Genomic DNA, 14,113 nt, shown 5'->3' on the forward strand with positions numbered 1-14,113 from the left:
CCACGTTCTGACAGGTGTTCCTGGCACCACGCGGTCCTACCTTCTCTGCCATTTTCCTTGGTCATTAGTGAGTTGAGATGGTCTGGTCTGCTGAGGATCGACACCTGTGCCAGGCTCTTGTCCTTCACACCGTGGGGCAGTACATGCTCTAGATGTTCTAGAAAGCGACCGATACATCTTTGGTAACCAACTAAGCCCTGAAGTAAAATAGTTTCTAGGTATTCTTCAGTAGTGATCTCTTAAGACAAATAAAATGCTAATAGGCCAGAGCCATAGAGCCTCAGTTATTTTTTTGAGTTACTAAAATGTGCATATAAAGGCCTAAGTTGCATAGAAATAAATTAGTGGTGGAGATATAAATAAATTATATGTATTTATATATATGTGTTTATATGTGGTTGAGCAGTATGTGCTTGATTATCCCTTAGAATGCTATTTTGTTGGCTGTATTCTTGTGATGACCAAAGTTTATTAATAATACCTGGTCACTATAGGAAATTTAGAACACGCAGAAAAGTATCAAAAGACAAACCAGCCATATTACTCCCACCCACAGGCAGCCACTGTGAATGTCTTGACACATTTTCTTCCAGGCTTTTCTATGCATTTTTATTTCAGATTTTTTTTTTTAAAGATTTTATTTATTTATTTGAGAGAGAGAGAATGAGAGATAGAGAGTACGAGAGGGAAGAGGGTCAGAGGGAGAAGCAGACTCCCTGCTGAGCAGGGAGCCCGATGCGGGACTCGATCCCGGGACTCCAGGATCATGACCTGAGCTGAAGGCAGTCGCTTAACCAACTGAGCCACCCAGGCGCCCCTATGCATTTTTATTTCAAATAATTATTATACTTTATATAAAACTTCATATATTGCTTTTTAAAGCTAGAATTAAATACTTTCCATGTTATTACAGATACTTCATGAATATAATTTTTATGTTTCTATAATATTTTTTCTTGTGGATTTATGACGCTTTCCTGACCATTTCCCTAATATTGGACATTTAAGTTGTCTTCGGTATTGGGATATTATAAGTAATTTTTTTTAAGGTTTTTTTTTTTAAGTTCATTTAAGTGATCTCTATACCCAACGTGGGGCTCGAACTCACAACCCCGTGATCAAGAGTTGCATGCTCTGCCAGCTGAGCCAGCCAGGAGCTCCTATAAGTAATATCCTTGATTAAACTCGGCAGAAATCTTTGTCCACATGTGTGAGTATTTCCTTAGATTTTCAGAAGGGAACCACTGGGTCAAAGACTATGAAAATGGAAGGTTACTGATGCATATTAACAAGTTGCTTTGCAGAAATCCACCAGCCAACACTTTGCCCAGCAAATCAGAGTACAGCTTAGCTTTGTCATCCTTGAATATTACTAATTTTTATCATTTGATAAGGTAAATTGTTTTAATTGCTAGTGAACCTGAGCATTTATTTTTTATTTGTAAACTAACTGCTCTGTTTTCTTCCTGGTGTATTTGATTGTACTGTTTGTATAGTGGTGATCTTCACCCTTGGTTGTATTTGTTGCTGACTTTTTCCCATTTGTTTTTTGTTGGTGGTAATATTTTTTATTTTTGTGAAATTTAATATTTATGGCTTTAATCTTTTGATCTTTTTCATTGTAATTTCCACCACTGTTTTAAAATATTCCTCATCCTGAAATCAGAAATATTTACCATGTGCTAGCACATACTGGACCTAGGCTTTTTTGTCTTAATGCTCCTAAATTTTTCATCCATATGGAATTAATTTTGGCATATCTATGCCAGGAGGTAAGGATCACAATGTATTTTTTTTTCCAAATAGCTAACCGGTAGCTCCAGTACTTTTGTTAAATAAATCTTCTTCCCCAGCCCCTTATACCCTGGTTTGTGATGCCTGCCTTATTATAGATTAAGTTATTTTACCAGGGTCTGTTTCTGGACTGTGTGTCTGACTTCATTGATCTGTCTGTCTGTCCTTATGCCAGCACTACACTTAATGTAATTAATGCCATTTTACTTATTCTTAACTTGTCTCCTAGACCACATTAACAGAAATCAAAATGAAAGAAAAAATTCACTTATGAGCATTACTATACTACAAAAATCAAACTCTTGTTCTTTGGCTAAGATATTTTTTAAGTCCTGTTATCATGCCTTCGTAATTTCTCATAATTATAGCAGTTGCATAGATAATGTTTTGTGAGTTTTGGTTTCTTTTAAAGTTCTGCAGGTATTCTATACCCCTTACTCATTAAGCTCTGCTGGTATAAGGAGGACAAGGCACACTGAGGAATCAATACTGGAAAAGGGTCTCTGGATACATAGCAAGAGCCTCACACACGGGATCAGTGATTCTTTGCAGTATAGTGCTGACCAGGTGGTTTAGGCAACTCTGTATTCTTGGGTGTGATTTTGCAAATAAAATGCTTACCATTTCCACTGTACTGAGCATGTATTATTCATATAGTGGTGAGCTTTTTATTATGACACTAGTGTTTTGCAATTTGTGAGTAGCGTTCCTGAATTTTTGTAATTTTGGCTCAAGTTAACCTGTAAAATTTCTGCATTGAGCAAATTATGGGTTTATTTAAGTGAGCCGCTGTAAATGATCTCTGAAAATTCTTTCCTCTTTTTAATTTAAAGTGCAGCACTCGTTAGAAGTCTGAATTATCAGAAGGATGACTGGAGATGATCTGTAAGATAACTTTTGTCCCTGGTACTCGGGGGTGGGAAGAAGTTCTAAGGGCCAGCCCAGTGTTTGCAAGGAGAAGAGAGGGGACAGTGGTCTGCATCTCTTCCTGCTTTTCTGTAGGTTGTCTTTCTGCTGCTGATACCTTTCGGAAGCGAGTGAGGAGTGATCACAGTCATACATGAAGACCTTGTAACAGCCAGGCTAGTTTGTTTAAAAACTGAAAAATTGCTTATTGAGTAATTCTTTCTGACCTTGACACAAGAATCTTAGTACAGAAGTTCACGCTGATCCTTCTTGGTATAATTCTCAGATGGGAGCAATGCCCCTACATGCTTTCCCAAACTTTCTTCACGAGGGTCCAGTATGTGCTAGCACTGTATAAATGTCAGAGTTGAGCCACTGAAGGGTCTGCTAACTCTGAACACTGGAAAGTTCCAGGGCAATAGATCACAGGGAAAGTTACAGTTGGATAGTACATATTGATTCTGTTGATTCCATTCCATTTCCCAGTGAAGGGAAAAGGGAGGAATAGTTCTTGCACTTTCCTAGATAGAGAAATGTGCCTAAGATCCCTAAGAAGAGCTCACCCCCCCACCCGAAAGCAGGGAAAGAAAACTGTGTTCTTTTGTCTTCTTTTATTTCATTAACTCATCAGAACATTTTGGTGCTAAGGCGTGAGTCCATTCAGCTGGAGAAGTATTGTGCACATACTGATGGGTTTAACACTAGTTGCAAAGCTGTGTGATCTGGTCCCGCGTGCAACAGCTCCCCCCCGCCCTCCCGCCCCGGCCCTTCAGGTTTCTAGTACAGAAATCCTTGGCAGAGATTGAAAAGCTTATGACAAAGATACGTAATTTGTCCTACCATTTGTAATTTAAAGAAGGATCATTTAGACATTTCTTAAGATACATGTATAGTTGTGGGTTTTTTTTTTCCTTTTTTTAAAGTTCCTAACCAGGTTTTTCAAAGAAGTTGTTTGTATTCCAGGTGCTGCAGCCCTGAAATAAGTCTTTGCTCTGCCATGCAAAGTGTTCAGAAAGCAAAGGTGGCTGAAATTACATGAAAATGGCTTCCAAGGCCCTGTCTGTTCCTGTAGAGGTCAGAGAAAGCACACCCTGCAGAAACACGATTCGAGGTCAGGAATCCCAGACACCTGCTGTTCCCAGTGAACTGTGTGATGCACATAGAAAGTGTCTGGAAGTGAGGGTTGAGCTAAGTGAACAGTCAGGATAATATCTGGTCTTTTAGCGGCAAATTTGGGGGGAAATATGAAACTCTTTAAAATGGTGGGTTTTTAATTCGTTTTTTAAATTTTTTTGGTGTTATTGTTGATATCCCTATTTGAATGTAAAGTTCCTAACAAAAGAAGCAAGCTGCCTTTAGACTGCATTTACTGCTCTTGATGACTCCAGTTGTGTGTAAATATTAGAAAACAGCAGGGTCCTACATTCCAAGAATCACTTGAGCAGTGCCACGAAGACAAGTGTCCTTACTGGTATTGTAGTCATACTCCCAAGCTCTCCCGCTGTTTCTAATCTGTGCGCACAGCCGTGAAAAAACTGGACTGACATTTACAGGCACAGCAGGGAGACACTTGACTAGGGAATGTTAAAGACTCCGGTACCTCCGATTCAAAGTGGCCACCACACATGATAAATCTTCACAGGAGAGCTAGTCTGCACTTCAGCTGATGCCATAATGAGGGTATCTGTAATGAAGCAAAGAAGTAGAACATTTTTTTCCCTAAGCTCAACTTTTTAGCAATCAGATATTTATTGTTGTCTTTTTCAGACCTAACCATCTACAGGGAGACTCTCATTCTGGGTAGGGGAAGGATCTTTTCCTTTTGACCGGTGCTTTTTGGAGGGCCTCCTCCTTCCATCCTCCGTCCTCAGTCCCTGCCAGGGCTGTACAGGAACTTTCCTCAGTGAAACAGCACTTACCCATCAGCTGTGAATAAAAATAAAATTTCCCGGAATCTGCCCTAACTGGGATGTCAAAGAGGGTCAGTTGCTTTCTGACTCGAGTCTGACAGACTTCACTCCCGGTTTTGTCCCAGGGAGCTGACAGATTTGTATGCCATAATACCAGTAATGCAATTAGGTTTGCTGCACATTGTCTGGTTGACTTCTCAGTTAAGAGTTTCTTTCCCTATGGGAATAAGACCAGACAGACTGTCATTTGCTATTACTAATTCTGCTTAGCATTATCACTGGAGCTTTTTTTGTAATTAGCTATCTTAGTTGGCTCTTAAATTTTAATAGCCAATTGAAGCTACGTTTTAGCCAAGTTCCATATCTAAATTGCATTCAGTCCATTAACAAAGTTGGTTAAAAGGCTATTAAAACAAAAGCCAATATATGGTGGTTCGCACTCCCCATGTTTGCCGCTGTAGCAATGCCAGCCTCCCGCGCGTTCTCTAAAGGAGCTCACTCTCCTCCAGCAAAGTTACACACAAGCTGGACTGAACTTCCAAGTGGCAAGAAATTCATGTCGACAAGATTTTTGTTACGTTCACATACTCAAAAATGTCACCGCTCACACCCGGTTCCTTTTTGTGAGGGTTCTTTTGGGGTTGGGCTTTATTTGCTTGGTGGCGACAGAGGGGGGAAGAAAGGGGCATTTAGTATTCCAACTGAAAATTGACGGTTTTTGAAAGTGAATAATTGAAATGATGTTTTTCTCCATTTCAGCTGATCAAAATTATTAGCAAAACCATCTGAGGCACCTTCTGGTAGAATTGTAGTCTTGCTGGGTTTAGTTTGTAAAACATTCTGCCAGACATTAAAAAAAAAAAAAAATTGTAGCTGAGCCAGCACATAGGCTCCCAGCGCCCGTTGCCTAATTGATAGTCCCCATTGTCATTATTTTTAAATTCAGAAGACCATTTCTGATGCTAACACCCCCGCCCTTTGCAAATTAGTTTTCCATGATTTTAGTTTCCACGTGGAGTCTTCCTCCTTCCAGATCGGGATGGTGGGTCTGTGTTCCATGTTCAAAGATACTTGATTTCAGAAATTTGTATAATTTGTGAGGCAGGCTGTCAAGAGAAATTAGACTGGTATGGGACGTGTTCAGTTGACATTTCATCTCTGAATCCTTGGAACCCTGGGAATGAAGATGTGGAGAGAAACCAGCAGGCAAATGAGTCTGTCACCTTGACTGAGCCGAGTGCGTCTGAAGCGCTTCCCCACCCCCACCCCACCCCGCCCATTTGGCCAGTGCCCTGTTTTGAAATGAACAGGTAGTTTTCCTATACGTATTAAAAAAAAAAAAAAACAACCCAACAACTCCACAAAGAGCGGCTGTTTCTGTTTCCCCATTCAGAAGATGTTGGGAGTTGTAGTTTAAATTTTTAAAGCAGTGAGTGGGTTTGAGTCCTTTACGTTTCGCAGTGTCTGGCCATTCTTCTCCTTGGCCTTCTCTGAGGCCCTCAGGACTGCTGTCCAGCTTCGGCTTTCCTGGTGCTGTCTTCCTCACCGAAGGCCACCTGGCAGACAGATTCTAGTGAAGCCCCAACCACTCCTCATACTTAGTCCTCCACGTGGAAAGGCCTAGTAGCCCACGCTCACATAACTTTGGTCCTGACTCGCTTCTCCAGCCTTTGGCTGCAGGGCTGAGGCGCCATCAGTGAAAGCGTGTCCTCAGTGACAAAGGTGAGCAAGACCAGAAATGCTGGTGGCCCTCTCTGGTGATTTTTGTTCTCTGCCAGAAGCTGATGGAAGAGGGCAAGAGAGGCCATTTTATCCAGCCCTAGATTATATGTTAAAGTGAAAACATACTTTTAAAAAGGTGTATGTGACTAATTGGCCTTCAATAAAGGTGGAACTGGCTCTGAAGATCAGATCACAAACTCTCTAAAAGGTCAGGGCCTGAGGGCTTCTGCCACCGAAGACTGAAGGCAGGGCTTTTAAGGGACCCCTCTCGCTATTGATGGGTGAGCTTTGAGGGCTTTAAGTGAATGTCTGCAATGTATGTTAGACCTCACCTGCCCATACATCATTTGAAACTAATTGTTAGGAAATTCCCATTTTTTGAATAGGTAGTACATGCACATGGCACATGATACAGAAATCAGTAGGGAGACAGCAGGTAGTGAGAAGTCTTCAATTGAAGATCATGGGCCTCCAAGGGATCTGGATGGAGAATAATCCTGTTTTATTAGTTGCATTAAAAACAAAGAATCTGGCAGAAAAATTTAAGACCGAGACCCTTTCCTTCCCCCTAGTGCCAGCTCCCCTCTGTTACAGGTTTGGATAGCTTTCCAAAGCCACAGTCCATAGATCTGCATGTGTGAGTATGAGAGAGAGAGACAGAGACAGAGACACACAGAGGGAGAGAGCAAGGCAGGGTTGTGGGGAGATGGAAAGTTCTTAAATTTTCTGTGTTGTGGTTTATTGGATAAAGGCTTGAGTCAGGGTATGGGGCCAAATGCCAGATTTTAATGTAACTCCTCATGATGTTAGGGGACATACTGTCTTATCATCTGGTCTCTGTTTTACATCATTATCTTTGAAGATCTCTTAATGACCCATCAGCAGAGGTGATTGGCTTTGCCTCTGCACTGGAGACCAGTGGCTCTGGCTCAGGAGCCCAGCACAGACCTCGGGCGTAGATTTGCAGGCGACGGCTGTTTGCACAAGCCTTCCTGGTCCCCTTCTCTCCCATCCTGGGGCTTCCTCTGTGTATCCCCTGTGTGGGATCTCCTGTTCCCTGGTCCAGCATGTTCCTCTTTCTGGGTTTACTCCTCTTAGCTGGTGGAGCACATCCTCCCATTAGTTTCTGGAGGAAAAAGGTATATGGGAGGTAATTGTTTTGAAATCTTCAGGTCTAAAAATGTCTTTGTTCTCCCCTTCTCTCGACTGATAGTTCAACTCAAATAGAATTGCAGATTGGAAATCATTTTCCTTTGGTGTGTTGAAAGCATCACTCTGATGACTTCTGGGTTCCAGGATTGCTGTTGAGCACCTGTCTGTCTTCTCCTTCTGGAACTTCTGTTATTCAGATGTTGGGAATCCTGGACTGATCTCAGCCCTTTTTCCTGCCCCCCGAACCCTCCCTCCCCAGCTGCTTTCTGTCGCTTTTGTCTTTTTTCCTCTACTCCCTGGGAGATTTCTTCAGTGTTTTCTTCTAATCTTCTGGTTCTTAAATTTTTTTCCAGGAGCTCCTTAGTTATCCTAATTTCTTTAAAATGTCATCCTGGACTTAGTTTATGGATGCAGGATCTTCTGTCTCTGAGGACGTTAATTGTAAGATCTGGAAGCTCTCTTGTCCCCACGTAGTCTCTCTTTCTCCCTAGTTACATTCCTTTTCTCCTATCTTGTTTGTTTTGGTCTTTGTCTTTCATTTGAGATGGTTTTCTCAAATGTCTGGTTTTCATGGCTGTCTGTTTACATAGAAGCCACTGAAAAGGTGATTGGGAGTTCCGAGTCTGTGGGATGAGGAGGGGTTTGGAGCTGTCATTTTTTTTGGCTTCCCTGTAGCACGGGTTGTTTTTAGAAGAACCCTGTCTCTTAACCTGGTACCTTCAGAAAGTCGAGCCGGAGATAAAGGCTTATGTGCAGGTGTTTTATTGTGGATGTGGTCCCTGGGAGAAGTGAGGGGCAGGGAGGAAGGGAGCACAGTTACAGTGGTGCGTCATCAAGTTGGCTGTGAACGAAGAGTGACCGGCACTCAAATCTTGCAGGACCTTCTAGATAACCCAGTGAAATGCTTTTTTCCCATGGCCTTTCTTTGCGTGCTAACTTCCCCACAATCCTGAGTTGCACATGTGGAATGCCCACTGTTCTTGCCAGGTGTTCCCTGCAAATTCCAGAGACGGAAGTAAGAGGGGCTTTCAGGTCACACTTGGGAGCGGGTGGAAGCCTGTGCAGAGACCGTCTCTGCAGCTGGGGCTGGAATGAGAGGATTTGAAGCAATGTACAAGAGGTACCCCATGCCCTGCCATCTAATTAATTATCTTAGTCTTTCCTCTTGGATTGGTCAGTTTTCTTGGAGAAGATTCTTCTATCCCTTGCCCAGAAGGTTGAATTGTTAAGAGAGCCCAATCGTCTTACCTTAGGCCGCTGTAACAAAAATCCAATAGACTTGAGTGGCTTATAAACAACACACGTGTACTTGTCATTGTTCTGGAGTCTGGAAGTCTGAGATCAGAGGGCCAGCATGGTCAGGTTCTGGTGAGGGCCCTCTTCGGGCTTGTAGACTGCTGACTTCTTGTATCCTCACATAGTGGAGAGCAAAAGGGAAATAAGCTGTCTCACGACTCTTACAAGGGCACTAATCCCATTCATGAAGATTCCACCCTTGACTTCATCTACCCGTCATTTCCTCCCAAAGGCCCCACCTCCTAGTACTGTCACACTGGCTGTTGTGAGATACATTTCACTGGGGGTAATTAAAAGAGCCCGCGAGATTTGTGTGCCAGGTAGAGTTCAACATGAATTCGGGGGACACAAACATTCACCCTTAACACCCATCCAGTGTAACCATTTTTGCCTTGAATGGATTGTGCTGTTGGTGTCAAGTCTACGAACTCAGCCCTAGATTGAAAAGATTTTCTATTTTTCCCAAAAGTTTTATCATTTTGTGTTTTATATGTACATCTGTCATCCATTTTGTTACTTTTTGTATAAGGTCTGACTTTTAAGTCAGGTTTTAATTTTTTTTGCCTATACACGTCCGTTTGTTTCAGGATGAGTTTTTGAGAAGGCTACCCTTTTTCCATTACATTGTCTTTGCACTTTTGTCAGAAATTAGTTGGGCATATTTGGGCATCTGTGTCTGGATCTTCTGTTCAGTTGATCTGTATGTCCATCCCTTCACAGTTGTAGACTATTGATTCTTGGTAGCTGTATATCCACCTTAACATTAGGTAGGGTGATTCCTTCCACTTTGTCCTTTTTTTTAAGATTATTATAGAACTTTTGCTTTTCTATATAAAATTTATTTATTAAAGATTTATTTGAGAGAGAGCAAGAGAGCGAGTGTGTACAAGTTTGGGGAGGGGCAGAGGGAGAGAATCCTCAAGCAGACTCCCTGCTGAGCAAGGACCCCCGTCGTGGGGCTCAATCCCACAACCCATGGGATCATGACCCAAGCCAAAACTAGGAGTTGGATGCTCAACCGACTGAGCCACACAGGAACCCTGTAAATTTCAGAATAAACTCATTTGTATCTTCAAAAATAACTTGCTGGAATTTTGATTGGAATTGCATTAAAACTATAGATCAGTTTGGGAGAATTGCCGTCTCTGGTATGTTGAGTCTTCTATCAACACCATATGTCTTTCCATTTACTTAAGTCTTCTTCGATTTTTTCATCAGTATTTTTTAAGTTTCAGAATACAGATCCTCTACTTATTTTCTTAAGTGTATACCTGGGTCTTTTTTTTCCCTTGAAGCAATTGTAAATGGTGTTTTTACTTTTGGTTTCCACATGTTTGTGGTGAGTATAAAGAAATGCAATTGAGTTTTGTGCGTTCATCTTGAATCTTGTGACGTTGATGAACTCATTATCAAATTTAACACTCAAGTATTGAGTTCTTGTTATGACAGATGAGATCTTCGTTCTTTTCTGTCTTCCATCTTCTCAACACAATTATGTATCTTTACATAAATGGGTACTTGGTGTTTTCATTATTTTGACTAGGTATTGTTTATTTCAATGTACTGGGATATTTCTTCTTTTTTTTTTTGTAAAACTTTTTTGTTTCTCCTGGCATTAAAAAGGACCTCTCTAATTTTTTGTTATTTTCACACTTTCCTACATAGTTTTGATTCTTTACAGTTATTCCGTTGATCTATTATGTCACTAGCTTTTTTTCTTTTATATGCTCAATCATATCAGAAAGTCTACCAATTTCTTTATTTTCCTTTTTTACATTGGAGGCCTCCTTCCTGCTCCATCCAATATCAGTGAGGCCCTGGGCTCCCACACGGCTCTCCACCCAGAGCTCCCCTCCCTGTACCACTGGCTCCTCTTTACCACTTTGCTGTATTGTGTCTCCTGTTCCTTATTTCTATAGCTTCTTTTCTTAATTTTCTCTCTTGCTTCCCACTAACGTCCTCCAGAAGCTTCCTTAAAAACGATTATTTTTTTTAATCCTTGCATGTCTAAAAATGTCATCTTTAATCTACCTTCCCATCTGAGAGAAGGTTTGGCTAGGTATAGAACCTAGGTTGAAAATTCTTTTCCTTCAGATATTTTTAGTGTTGCACCACTATCTTCTAGCATTTAATGTTGCTGAGGGGAAGTGTGATGCATTCCGATTCCCTTTGCTCTCTGAAACTCTTAGGGTCTTCTCTTTATCCTTGCCTTGGTGAGGCTTGTCATTTGTTGTACTGGGAACTCAATTATTTGTCAAATATTGAACACTACTTTGTCCCAGATGCTGTTCTAAACCCTGGAGATTCTGCAATGAGTAAGACAGACAAGGTTTTCACCCTTATGGAGCTTACATTCCAGCAGGGGTAAAGATGAGAAATGGGAAAATAACTCAGTCATTTCAGGTAGTGACAAGTACAGTGAAGAAGACAACGCAGAAGTGATGCTGAAAGATGTCTTGGACAGTGGGTGCTGTGGTAGGTGCCCAGGGAATTTCTCTGTGAAGAGGTGATGTTGGAGCTGAGGCCTGGAGGGCGAGGAGGAAGCCACCTGGGGAAGAGAGTTCCAGGCGGAGGCAAACGCAAGCATAGAGGTGCTTTGAGGAGGAGCGGGGAGCAGAGTGTGGCTGGGGAGAAGTGGGCAGAGGACGCGGGGGCAAAGTAAAGTCCCAGAGTTGAGCAGAAGCCGTAGCTCGCGTTCAGGGCTGTGGAAGGGAGTTAGGGTTCTGTCCGACTTGCAGGGAGAAGCCCTGGGAGGGTCACGTGCAGAAGGGCGATAGGCTCCGCTTCATCTTTCTAAGACACCCCAGCTGTTCCGGGAGGGCAGGCTGGAGAGGAACAGGGGTGGACTATCTCGGACTTCCATGCAGCGCGGCCTGGTGGCCCTTTCAGACCAGAGGACTTTGTTTCTCACTTCTGAGAAATGCTCTTGCACCATATCGTTGTTTCCTCCCTTCCGATTTCTCCCTTTTGTGTTTCTGAACCTCTTAGCCCTTACTTTGTTAGACCTCTGTTTTTTTTTCCTCTATTTTTTCATTCTGTTTTTTCAGAAGTCTGTTTTAGCCTTCAACGTGTTTGAGAGAGTCTTTAAATTTTTTTGGAGCCGTTTGGCCTTGCTGAGTGGGGAAGGGAGGCTGGGGTCGTGGTGAGCACCCTCGTTTCCAGCCCAGCCCTTCTCTCCACAGCTCCCGGGAACCTGGGCTCCTCTGCTGACCAGGGGGCCTCTGCTCTGCTAGGTCAGTTACCACCCTTCATCCTGTCTTCAAAAACTTCATGTACTTAACAAATGCTGATTTGGTACCCACTGTCTTTTCCAATGAAAGAATAAGCAGAACTATTTGTGTGTTAATTCGTTTCAGTTTTCTTAATGGAGGAAAAATTTTCTTAAGGGATGCTCCAAGCTGAAGAGAAGTACAGACTTGGGAGGCATACACTCCAGATGAATCTAGGTGCCCAGGCACTGACCTGTTGCCCCCCCTAGGGGGCAGTTAGGATGTACTCGTGTGTGGTGGTGGAAATACTGTTGATTTTTTGAGAAATGGAAAAAGTGAAAAATGTCAGAGACTTGGAACTGGCAAATCTTCAAATTTGGATTTAGTTATTCAAATTGATGATACTAACCTTTCTCTTTTTTAAAAAAAGTTTTCTTTGGTTTCTGTCCCTTCTTGCCTTCTTCCTTCCTTGTATACTGACTTTGCTAGCATTTAGGAGGAATAAACAGAGCAAACCTTTATTTTATTTATTTATTTATTTATTTATTTATTTATTTATTTTAGATTTTATTTATTTGACAGAGACAGAGAGAGAGCATGCACGGCAAGGCAGAGGGAGAAGGAGAAGCAGGCTCTCCGCTGAGCAGGGAGCCCGACTTGAGGCTCAGTCCTAGGACTTTGGGATCATGACCTGAGCCGAAGGCAGCCGCTTAAGCAGCTGAGCCACGCAAGCGCCCCACAAAACTTTATTTTAGCAAGGGAGAGGGCCCTGGAAAAAGTGCAGGAAGGTGGGCCTTGTGCCGTCAGAAAGACTGGTAGCTGGCTGATGAAGCTCACCCAGAGTCCCCACTGTCCTGCTGTCATTCTCAGTCCTTCTCTCCACATTTTAATTGCGTTTTAGATAAAGACATAAAAATCTGCTTATCATATTTACAGATGAAATAATTTACTAGGACTAGCAGTTTATACTTTGGATGATACGAAGAGTCAGAAGAGTCTGCACAGTCTTGGTGACTACTGATTAGTCTCCCTCAGCTGCCTGTGAGCATCTTGTCATCGTGGTCTTTGTAGCCTCAATACCGAGCAGAGTGTCTGGCACATGGTTGGTGTGGGGTAGGTATTTGTTGAATGAATGAATGAATGAATGAGTGAGTGAGTGGTTGAAAGACAAGGAAAACCGGGAAGTGAAATTAATCTGCCAAGCAATTGTATTAAGGAAAGAAATAGCAGTTACCTAAGAACGAGATGAAGGAGACGTGGCCCAGTAGCAGATAGAGGGGAAGGGCAGGGGGTTTGGGTTGATCACCGTCTCCTGGGCTAGGTCAGCAGAGGGGGATGGCCATAGGGAGGTTGTTTTATGACCCACTAGTCTGCACCCAGTGGAGCACATCTTGGTGCCCCCACCTGGATGGCTCTGGACAAATCGAGGGGCTTCCAAGGGAGAGTCCAGGGATGGAGGATGGTTAAGGAGCCATGTCACATGAGGAAACACTGGAAAACCCAGGACTGTTCACTCTGGAGAAGACAACAGAAGTGGTCATTGGAGTGTGGTGGAGAAGGTCCGTGTGTACCAATATTTGAAAATCTGTCCTGTGAGAGAAGAATAGGACTTTATTGAGTCACCAGAGAAGCAGAACAAGGGCCTGAAGAGGCGGAAGTTAAACGGAACTGGCCCAGGGCAGAGAGGTGACTGAGGGACGTGGTCCAAATAGAACCAGCAGCCCTTGGGCACTTCTCATAAAGCTTGCTAAATGTATTGTGGTGGGGAGTTTTATTTTTAGACCCTCCATCTTGAAATAGATATAAAAACATACTAATATCAACTCACTTTCATTGAGTGTTTCCTGTATTCCAGGCACGGTGCTATGTATATGCATTATCCCCTGTAATCTTCCTAAAGAGCCTGTGACAAGGGTGCTATCATTTTCCAGGAACTTGATGCTTAGGTCAGGTGGCGCCCAAAGTCGCAGGTAGGACTCTTTAATGGGGTATGAGGTAAACCTTGTCCAGAGCCACCCTTTTTGCTACTGCCCCTGGAGGCCACAGTCTCTGTGAGTGACATGATACCCCATGCTCAGCCATTGCACCCTGGCCTTGCACCCCCCAAATATTTCCAACCCTGTT

The 14,113-nt window shown here is 42.7% G+C and overlaps 1 protein-coding gene across 1 annotated transcript in view; it reads left to right on the forward strand.

Moving 5' to 3' along the window:
- The window catches only part of VRK1 (VRK serine/threonine kinase 1), an 88,015-nt gene extending 84,646 nt beyond the window's left edge, over positions 1-3,369 (forward strand). The window contains exons 13-14 of the mRNA XM_073895860.1: positions 2,628-2,679; positions 2,797-3,369. Of these exons, the coding sequence (XP_073751961.1) occupies positions 2,628-2,650 (23 nt within the window). The 3' untranslated portion in view covers positions 2,651-2,679; positions 2,797-3,369. The remainder of the gene's footprint in view (positions 1-2,627; positions 2,680-2,796) is intronic.
- The last annotated feature ends 10,744 nt before the right edge of the window (positions 3,370-14,113 follow it).

The sequence above is a fragment of the Callorhinus ursinus genome, unplaced genomic scaffold, assembly GCF_003265705.2.
Source record: "Callorhinus ursinus isolate GAN/ISIS: 27379988/994484 unplaced genomic scaffold, GSC_fseal_2.0 scaffold8, whole genome shotgun sequence".
In the NCBI taxonomy this organism is placed as follows: Eukaryota; Metazoa; Chordata; class Mammalia; order Carnivora; family Otariidae; genus Callorhinus; species Callorhinus ursinus.